At 48.3% G+C, this 10,451-nt stretch overlaps 1 protein-coding gene across 1 annotated transcript; it reads left to right on the top strand.

The window, feature by feature from the left end:
- Positions 1-1,584: 1,584 nt before the first annotated feature.
- GKN1 (gastrokine 1) lies at positions 1,585-4,806 on the top strand (the record flags this gene model as incomplete). The annotated part of the gene is made up of 7 exons (XM_054399072.1): positions 1,585-1,671; positions 2,967-3,020; positions 3,295-3,381; positions 3,675-3,809; positions 4,027-4,137; positions 4,426-4,558; positions 4,712-4,806. Coding segments are annotated over 7 exons (702 nt in total), but the record flags the coding sequence as incomplete, so codon positions are not given.
- Between the last annotated feature and the right edge of the window lie 5,645 nt (positions 4,807-10,451).

The following is a 10,451-nucleotide window of genomic DNA, read 5'->3' as shown; positions in this document are numbered from 1 at the left end:
ATTTATCTCTCTCTTCATCTGCTCTGGGCACAGCACCTTGTGCCACTTCAAAATTTATCATCAGCTCACACTGGGCTGCCCTGTGCTTTTATATATCCTGTGGAAGAGTCCAAGCAAGTCCAAAGACAAGCTGCTAAACTGATCTTCTGGCAAAATCCAATTTGGGTATCTAAAACCCTCATCCTGTACAATTTCACAGTCAGATTCCACATGTGTCCATAACCAATTGTTAGTCAACACCACAAGCAAGTGGTACTACACCTACTGCATAAGCATCTTGAGGACAATGTGGCCTGAGGTCCAGACTTACACATTGTCATGTTCCACTCATCTCCATGCTTTCCTTATTGCATGAAAAGCTTAAATATGTGCCCTACACAAACATCCCCAACTATTGAACCAGTGAAGCAAAGTATTTGCTTGTTATTAGGAAGTTCACTATAAGACATTTGGGCTGGTTTCTTGTTCTGACTGGGATGCCACTACATTTCAGAATGTTCATTATTCAAATGTAAATTGTTCCCGGGTTAAACTGTTCCTGAAGAGAAGGAATCTGACAAAGAGATTGAGAAGTACAGACACTGCTGTACACCTGGGGAGACATCAAAACTGTGACTCTCACTGTGTCCATGTAGGTGCAGAGCCAGACACTCTTAACAGTACACAAATTCCATGATCCATAACAATCACTTCAGTAACTGGGGCCACCTGGAAAAGAACAGATCTGCACCTTTCCTACACTCATTCAAATGGCATTTCACTGATGTGGGCCCCCATCAGCAGGCCACAGCAGCGTTATCAAGTCCTACGCCTCTGCTTTTCTCTTCTCCCACAGCAGGCAGAATAGAAAGATTAACAAAACCCCAAGTATGGACATAAAAAAGAAGTCAAAAGCATGACTAGAGTACTAGATACTGGAAGGCCACAAGAAGGCCTCCTCAAAGCCTTCTCTTCTCCAGACCAAATAGTCCCAACTCTCTCAGGTTGTCTCCAGAGCAGAGCAGAGCAGCTCCAGCCCTCGAGTCATCCTCGTGGCCCTTCTCTGGACACACTCCAGCACCTCCAGATCCTTCCTGTAATAGGGGCTCCAGAACTGGACACAGAGCTCCAGGTGGGGTCTCACCAGAGCAGAGTAGAGGGAGGGAATCCCCTCCCTGGCCCTGCTGGCTATGCTTCCCTTGATGCAGCCTAGGATGTGGTTGGCTTTCTGGGCTGCAAGTGCTCACTGCTGTCTCCTGTTACGCTTCTCATCCCCCAGCATCCCCAAGGCCTTTTCTTCAGGGCTGCTCTCAAGCCAGTCCCATGCCCAGCTTGGGATTGCCCTCACCCAGAGGCAGGACCTTTTCCTGCTCCCTGCTCCTCTCGCCCTCATGTGCCCAGCACCACCTCGGCTCTGCCCTGCTGCTGCCACCTCCTGCTCTGCACTGAAAACACCCAGCTTCTGAATCCTCTCAGCCACAGGAGCGATTCCCACACTCACACCGCTAAGTTCCTGCATTCTCTCAGCCACAGGAGCGATTTCTGCCCCACTGCATGCAAATTTTCTCCACATTTCTCCCCAGGTTTTGTCTTCCCTCTCCCCAGCAGCAGCGCCGCAGGCAGGTGCTGGTGAGTGCCGTCTGCCCCCGCAGCCCGTGCACAAGCCTGTGCTTTGTCAAACTCTTCATGTCAGTAAAGAACCAAGCAGAGAACCACTGCTGGCATAACAGGATGTGTCCTAAGGGTCTCTTTGGACTTGTAGACTGGAATCCATGAAAGAGGAACAGACTTCACTATTGCACTTGCAGCACTGATTGCAAGTTGTTTTCATATATAAAAACCCCAAACAAATCCAACCAAGAAAACAAAAAACAAATCAAAAAACGACCAACCAACCACCAATCTGACTAAACAAACAACAAGAAAAACCCCAACATGGTGGATTCCTGTTGCAAAGTCATTTGGGAATCTGCAAGCCAGCAGCTTGACGCAAAACCCCAGGCATGCAAGAACCTCCTTAACACAATGATGGCTTCTGTCTTTGCAGCACCACAGAAAATGAGCTGGGGCAAGGTGAGAACAGTGTCTGCGGCCAAGACACCTCCAGACACTGGCCCAGATCTGTGATGTTTCAGCCTGAACAACCTCCTCAGGGTAAAGCCACTCTCAGAGTCAATGTTTTCTTTGAGCCCTATGGTTACGCAGTAACATGCAGGACATTCTGGAAGGTACAAAGCCTCGTGTTTATTTTGTCTGCTGCAAGGCTTTTGTGGGTTTGTTCAAATCTAGCCTATGTCTGCTCATAAGATTGATGTGAACTTTCAATTTTCAAGGTCAATTTTTCATTGCAAATGGATCCTTATCTGATCATTATCAAAGTCTGAAGATCAAAAGTTACAGAAGTACAGGCTCCACATTTATGAAGTTGTTACGGCAGGAAAGAATTATCAGCGACATCCAGGCAGGGATACAAATTACAGAATTATTTGGTTTCAGCACTTAATCCTTCCACATCTCACTCTCAAAACATATATAAGGTGGACAGGTCACAGCCTTCATTCCACCTGCACCAGCATCAGCTCTGCAGTCAAGATGAAGTGCACTGTGAGTATAGATGCTCTTTTTTCTCTTCTGAACTACAACTTAGACTCCAATCATTGTCTTTATCTCTCAGAACTGCCTATGTCTCTCTCTACCAAAGAGGTATTCTTGGCGGAGATTATTCCCCTCCAGAGACAGCAGCACAGCACCTATCAACACCTCCAGATTCAGTTCTGTAAACAACTGCCCATGTGTCTGCTTGGCATTATTCTAGGCGAAGGAAAGGATGAGGCACTTGAGGTGACTCTCCTCATTCCAATAGGAAAGCAAAAGAGGGCCCTTGCAATTCACTACCTGATCAGGAGAGGGAAAAGCCTCTAGGATCCTCATGCTGGATTGCACAGCCAGAGCTGCAGCTCCACTTTTTCTTTCCATTTCCATTTCAGATTGTGACTACCGTCCTCCTCGGACTCTTCCTGGCTCCAGCCCTCGCAGTTTATGTAAGTAGAGTGAGGCAGCTGCACGCTGTGGCGGGAGAGTGTTTCAATCACTCATCCATGACTAGCAAAAGGGATTTTAATAGGAAGCTGGAAAAGGGCAACTCAGCAAAGTTCAACGGCAAAGTTCCCTCTCTCTCTGATGGGATGGCAGAAATAGAGAGAGGCAAATGCAGTTCGAATGGAGCTAGAACGATTCCCACAGAGACCAGAGACAAAGAGGGCCACAATTCTTACCAGGCCACAACACTAAGAAGGTCATTCTGGCATCTTCCAGGTCGGGCAGCAAACTGGGCAGGAACTGTTCCCCGGGCAGGATGTGTTCCCCGGAGGGCCGGTGTTCCCCGGGCAGGAGTTCCCTCAGGTATGGTTTGGCACGGTCTGATCCTCCCAACTCGCAGCACTTGCAACCAAGGCAAGAAAGTGCCAGATTGTCCCAGTCCACGGCGCGTGGAACCAAGACAAAACAGTGTTGGTGGCTGCTCACATCACAACGTGGCCCAGGCGCTTCTGGACCACCACACACACGCAGTGCTGCTCCTTCTGTATTCCCTGCTTGAGCAGTTTTCCCTCCTTCTTTCCCCATCTCTTTGGAAGAAAGGGATCAACTGACTTGAAAGTCTAAAAGTGCTGTGGAATTTTGTTTTCTAAATGCAGAACCCAGGCCTGAACCAGCAAACCACCATTGTTGTGGGCAGCCAAAGTCTGACCCTCAACAGGCAATGGCGCGTGGCCGTTATTGAGACAAAGAGCACCCAGGGCTCATGGAAAACCATTTGGAACTACAGGACGGTGAGTGGCAAGGGGCTGGTTCAGGAAATGCACTAGGAGACCAGCTCCTGGAAAGCTGAACACACTACAGGACTTGCTGCTTTCCTCTTAGCATCTGCAGTCCAACTTCTGGCATAGAAACTGTCCCCATTTCTTTCCTCTTTCACACAGGCTTTATTCCCAACTTCTTTACCACAGCCCTCAGCCCCTCCCTCTTGTCCCTAACTTCATTTTGCAGGGCGTGATTGCGACCAAAGTGAACTCAGAGGGAGTTTGCTACATTTCCACCATGAACAGGAACCTGATGCCCACCTTTGATGCTCTGCCCAGACTGGCTGAACAGAACAGGGTAAGATCCCAGAGGACGACTTCCTTGGGAGCTTGTACAGTCCTGCAATGGAAACTGATGGCAGACACACAGCTGCTTTCAGGAGCTTGAAACCCACAGTAACTCAAAAGCCATTTAGATCACACCATGGGTTGTGAAGTTGTATCAAAGCCCTCAGGTAGGAGAAGAGGTTGGAAATTCACTCCAAACAAAGCACTCAGGAGCAGTTCAGAGAAAGGAATATGCACAGCATTGAATGGAGCACAGCACTGACCTTGCTGAATGCTCTTATCTCATGTCTAGTTGCAGGGAGTGAAAGGACAACCTGCACAGGACATCATCTATGTCATCAAGAGACCTATCCTCAACCTCCAGTCTTATGGACAAGAGGTCGTCGCTATGTGCACAGGACTCACAACCTATGAGACTTACGAAGTTCGGGGTGAGTGCAAGCAAAGCAATGCTGGGATGGCTGCATGTGACCCAGCAGGACAGTGCAACGTGCCTGGTGTTAAAGGCAGCCAAGGAGGGCACAGATCTCTTAACACCATCTTCCCTCTTACCTCACAACACCTTTCTTCTTGTCTTTTCAAAGGACCCCAATACACTGTCAACCAGGGATCATGCACCAGACTCGATGTCCTGCACCTGGTGGACCTTATCTACTGCCGTGCCAACAACAAGGTTTAAAAACCTTACCTTGCTTGAACCAAGTGCAGCTGCTCCATAGTGCTGCACCAAGCCAGCCCCAATGCTGTTCCTCCCTGGCATCTCCTCCTTCAGGAGTTTCCTTCTCAATGATGCAGATGCTCAATTGTGACCATACCTTTCCAATAAAGACCTCTAGCATGAATTAACTCTGCCTGGTTTTTCATTGTTGTATCCTTTATCATCTATGCACACAGCCAGGAAAGTATTTGGAGTGCATTTCCTGTTTCCATTTGGAGCCCTCCGAATGCTCTTTTCACAGAATCACAGAATCAACCATGTCGGAAAAAACTTCAGAGCTCATCAAGTCCAAACTATTACCGAATACCTAACACCTCCTGACAATTAACCATGGCTCCAAGTGCCACAACCAATCTTTTTTTGAACACCTCCAGGGACAGCAACTCTACCAATTCCCCAGGCATCACATTCCAATTGCTCTTTCTGTGAAGAACTTTCTCCTCACCTCGAGCCTAAACTCCCCCTGGTGCAGCTTGAGATTGTGTCCTCTTGTTCTGCTCCTGATTGCCAAACTCCACCTGGCTACAACCTCTGTGCAGGTAGTTGTAGAGAACAATAAGGTCTCCCCTCAGCCTCCTCTTCTCCAGGCTAAACACCCCCAGCTCCCTCAGCCTCTCCTCATAGGGCTGTGCTCCAGGTATCTTCCCAGCCTCCCTGCCCTTCTCTGGACACATTCAAGCATCTCAATGTCCATCTTCAACTCAGGAGCCCAGAACTGGACACAGTACTCAAGGTGTGGTCTAACCAGTGCTGAGCAGAGGGCAGAATGACTTCCTTGCTCCTGCTGGCCACACTATTTCTGATGCAGGCCAGGATGCCATTGGCCTTCTTGGCCACCTGGGCACACTGCTGGCTCGTGTTCAGCTCCTCTCAACCAGTACCCCCAGGTCCCTCTCTGCCTCACTGCTCTCCAGCCACTGTGTCCCCAGCCTGTAGCACTGTATGAGGTTGTTGTGGCCAAAGTGCGGAACCTGGCTCTTGGACTTGTTGAATGCCACTAGGTTGAACTCTGCCCATCTGTCCAGCCTGCCAAGGTCCCTCTGTAGAGCCCTCCTACTCTCCAACACATCAACTCCTGCTCCCAACTTGGTGTTGTCTGCACATTTACTAATGGTGGACTCTATCTCCTCACCCAGACCATCCATAAAGATATTAAACAGGATTGGGCCCAGCACTGATCCCTGGGGGACACCACTAGCTACTGGCTGCCAGCTGGCAGTGGCACCATTCACCACCACTCTCTGGGCCTGGCCCTCCAGCCAGTTCCTAACCCAGCACAGAGTGCTCTTGTCCAAGCCACAGGCTGACAGCTTGGCCGGGAGTTTGCTATGGGGGATGGTGTCAAAGGCGTTGCTGAAGTCCAGGCAGACTACATCCACAGCCTGCCCCACATCCACCAGGCAGTCACCAGCTCATAGAAGGAGATCAGGTTGGTCAGGCAGGATCTGCCCCTCCTGAATCCGTGTTGGCTGGGCCTGACCCCTTGGCCGTCCTGCAGGTGTCCTGTGATTGCCCCCAAGGTAATCTGCTCCATAATCTTGCCTGGCACTGAGGTCAGGCTGACAGGCCTGGAGTTTCCAGGATCTCAGCAAGTCTCTAACTTCTTCCTCCTGGATTTCATGGGTCTGTACTGCTCCCTCACCCCATCAACTGGTTCAGGAGGGCAGCTGTCCTGAAGCCCTCCTGTCTTGCAGTTGAAAATTGAGGCAAAGAAGGTATTTAGTACCTCTGCCTTTTCCTCATCTTTAGTTACAATATTCCCCTCCAAGTCTAATAAAGAGTGGAGTTTCTTCTTGCCCCTCTTTAGCATTAATATATTTATGAAATATGCTTTCATTGTCTTTCACAGAAGTGGCCAGTTTAAGTTCCACCTGGGCTTTTCGAGGTATCACAGTATCACAGTCTCACAGTATATGACAGGTTGGAAGGGACCTCAAGAGATCATCAGGTCCAACCCCTCTGCCAGAGCAGGATCACCTAGGGTAGCCTGCACAGTAATGCATCCAGGTGGGTTTTGAATGTCTCCAGAGAAGGAGGCTCCACAACCCCTCTGGGGAGCCTGTTCCAGTGCCTTCTTTGGCATCTCTAACTTTTCTCCTACGTGATCTACAGCATCCTTAAACATATCAAGGCCTGCTGTGCACACATGGCACCCCAGAGAGGGGGACAGTGTCAATGAGTGTAGGTGACAATGGCAGGACACAGAGATGAGACCTTCCTTCCCCTTTCAAGGGAGAGAGGCTTCACAGCAGAAATCTTCACCCATGTGGCATGAAAGGGAGAAAGAAAGGAGGAAGAAGCAATTGGCTTTCCTCAGGGGACAAGAATTCTAACTTGTAGGATTTACAGAGCTGATCTGCTCCTAAAATACAGACCTCCAATTTAACCAGAGCATGGCAAGGACTGGCCAGAGGCATCACCAGAAATCACACACCAGAAAATCAGACAGGCAACGACCTCCATTTCCGTTGCCTTCACACTGATTCCCTCAGGCTTCATTCCGTAGCACTCTGAAAGGATGCAGAGTTCACTGAAGCACACCTGAGCTCAGGTACCTGAATGATCAGCATGAACACACCTCACTCCTAGCAGAGGAGTGACACAGAGAGTACTTTGCTGCTGATGATGATCTCTAACCTTCCTTTATGCTATGACACCACGTCTTTGAATTCCTTCATGCAGCACAGGTTCTCATTTGGCTCAGGATGAGGCTCAACATGGCAGAAAGAGGCAAAAATCAAAGCTGAGGAGGCATTTCCACTTATTTTCAGTCATTATAGATTATCCTAATAAAGCTCTTCTCATGCCCAGCCTTGCCTTCACCTTGGCATTTCTCCAGTTAACTCCCTTTTGCTTCATGCTGCTGCCATGAGAGTTCTGAGAAACTAAAAATACAGCAAGAACATCCTCCACAACCAATCTGCCAGCCCACACCACCCTCCAGCACTACAGAAGGCTGCTCTAGTCCAGCAGGTGACATGTAACAACTGAATTCATGTCAGGGCACATGTCCACAAACCCATCTCCCACCTCTCAGATGCAAGGATTTGGGATTTTCAATGATTAGGGATTTTACAAAGCCACAGTGGCCCCTGAGCAGTGCTAAAGGCAGCAGAAAATACTCAGGGCCAGGAGAGCTCTAAGCATGCTCAGGAGAAGGATACTTTGACAACACTGCACAGGCTGAAGAAGGACAACTTCTGCATTTATCACTCCCATCCAAACTCCAGTGAGGAACACAGGTAGAAAGAATCTCCTCCAAAGAAAGCCTTCAAGGAGAAACAGGATCAGGTAAGACAAAGAACCATCTCCTCAGGAAATGATCACATTCTCCCTCTTCACAGCACCTTGGACAGGGTGAGTCAGGCACTGCAAATCCAGCAGCATGGTTTGATTGGTTTCCAAATGCCCTGGCATTAGGAGAAGTGCAGTCAGTAGATCTGAATCCTTCATTCCATGCAGCTCTGCTCCCTCCTGCTGGGCATCTGTGCTCATGCTTCTGCCTCACATCTGCAGCAAACCGAACTGCAGAAGATCCTAATGTTCCCTGTCACAAGCTGTGCTTCATCCCTGCTGTTGGCATGGTCCCCTGCTCCAGGTGAGTTGTGTTTCTAGATGATTGCTGCTCCCTTAGGCCAAGAGGCTTCAGGACTCTTGCCCCTTCCTTTCTCCAAGGGCCCAACAAGGGCTGTCTGAAGAGCTGATCTCACTGCCCAGACTCCCAAGGGGGAGGCAGGGTTTGCATTCTGGTCAGTCACAGGGCTCTCAGCGTGTGGACACCGGTGCTGTGCTTGGGCCTTGGTCACTAGAGCATTCTGAGGTTGAAGGTCAGGGTCCTAGGACATAGTCTGACCTGAGAGCTTCCATTTCAGGAAGGAGGTCAAATTCCCTCTTAGAAATGCTGAAACTAAGCAGGATAAGTAAAGTTGCAACAGAACTCAGCAACTGTGGTTTAGAACCAACCTCTTGCCTTCAGAGATGGATTTCCCATCTTTAACACATCCAGATTACCACCTCCATTGATCTCACAGAGGGCATCAGCTATACATACATACATAATATTAGACTGAGTCCTTTGCCACGCAGGCACCAAGCAGCACCACAGACGCTATCAGGCAGCTGTTCTCTGGCTCTGATTTTTACTTTCCTCTCACTTAGAAGTTACTACAAAGTACATTGATCTTACCATGACAAATTTTCTTTCATCTTCTTGTGTGCAATGGATTCAATCAGGCTGCTATCAAAGCCTCCTCTTATCAGAGCACTTCCCCAGGAAACTCGTCACCGTCCTGTGAACACAGGGCACGTGCCAGCAAGGCAAACCCTGGGTGAGATGGAACGTTGGGATGTGAGTGGATACAAAGAGTACACAGCCATTACCAGATCTCCAGTGCATAAAGCAGTTAAAGCTGAAGCATTCTAAAATTCCTGTGAGCATTTCTTTGTTCCTGGCAAACTATTGCTGAACGAAGCCAAATGGGTCGGGACTGCAGGGGTGAAATTCCACTTTTGGCAGTGACTTTATTCCAGCTGCCTATGCAAACATGGAAGGCAGAAGTGCTCTGCTACGAGGGTGAGGCACACGTCTGAAATGGAGGAAGGGCAAAGTTCCCTCAGCCACAGCTCGGGTGCCAGTCAATTACCTCTGCACATTCTAGAAGGTGTTTTAATTGGGATTCAATTAATGAGGCAGGAATTATAAAAATATAGTTATCTTTATCTTTCCCGAAAACCCTGCCCCAAGATTATGTACAGAACTGATTAAAACTTATTTACAGGTTCTGTTCGGTTGCAAATTCTACCAGCATGCTTACAGGCAATTCTAGTACAAGTTAGAGGATTCAGAAGATGAAAAAGGCTAAGCCACAAAAATAGCTTCACCCCACTTGTAAATCAGAGGCAAGCCAGGACCTCTAGGGAAAGCAGGAGAATGCCATTTTTACTCATGAGGATGGGGCAGGAATTTGGAGACAGTCCCTAGGTCTCTCTTCCACGGCAGGCTTCAGAACTGCAGGTTTTAAAATCCGATTTGTGGATAACGTGGCACAAATCCGAAGGAAAAGGGATAGCTTATGGGAGCATTGGACAACCAACATGAGATACGGCAGACCTCACATGCAGGGCTCTGAATGTGGGAATTTGTAGCAGCCAGAAAAGGTTGCAGGGCAAATTCTAAACTGTTAGTGCTAAATTCTCAGTCACACCTGGCTCTTCATGCACATCCCATACTAAGGTAGCACAGGTCCTGCTACAGCACCATCTGGGGTCTCATAACCTAGTGAGCAACATACATTGGTCTGAAAAGATTGCACCTACAAGTTGCCTGTTGTAGAACTGTCAAAAGACAAAGTTGAAGTGACATTTCCTGGTAGGTTTCCAACATTAAGATGGAAACAGTTCAAGTTCTTTCTTCTTTTATTTTCTCAGTCCCAACCTAATCAGTTTTTCCTTTTCTTTCAGGATCCAGCTTCCTAGTTTATATATTTGAAGGTCAAGCTTAATGGACTGTCTGTAGTTAATTCTTCCTGATGAAGTTTTGGGGAAGAAATTTCATCAGACTGTGTAACCATGAAAAAACAAAACTCGCCTTCACCACAGCTTTCAGT

This window comes from Indicator indicator, unplaced genomic scaffold, assembly GCF_027791375.1.
Source record: "Indicator indicator isolate 239-I01 unplaced genomic scaffold, UM_Iind_1.1 iindUn_scaffold_425, whole genome shotgun sequence".
Classification (NCBI taxonomy): domain Eukaryota; kingdom Metazoa; phylum Chordata; class Aves; order Piciformes; family Indicatoridae; genus Indicator; species Indicator indicator.
The sequence above is the reverse complement of the archived record's forward strand: the minus strand, read 5'-3'. Positions and strand labels throughout refer to the sequence as shown.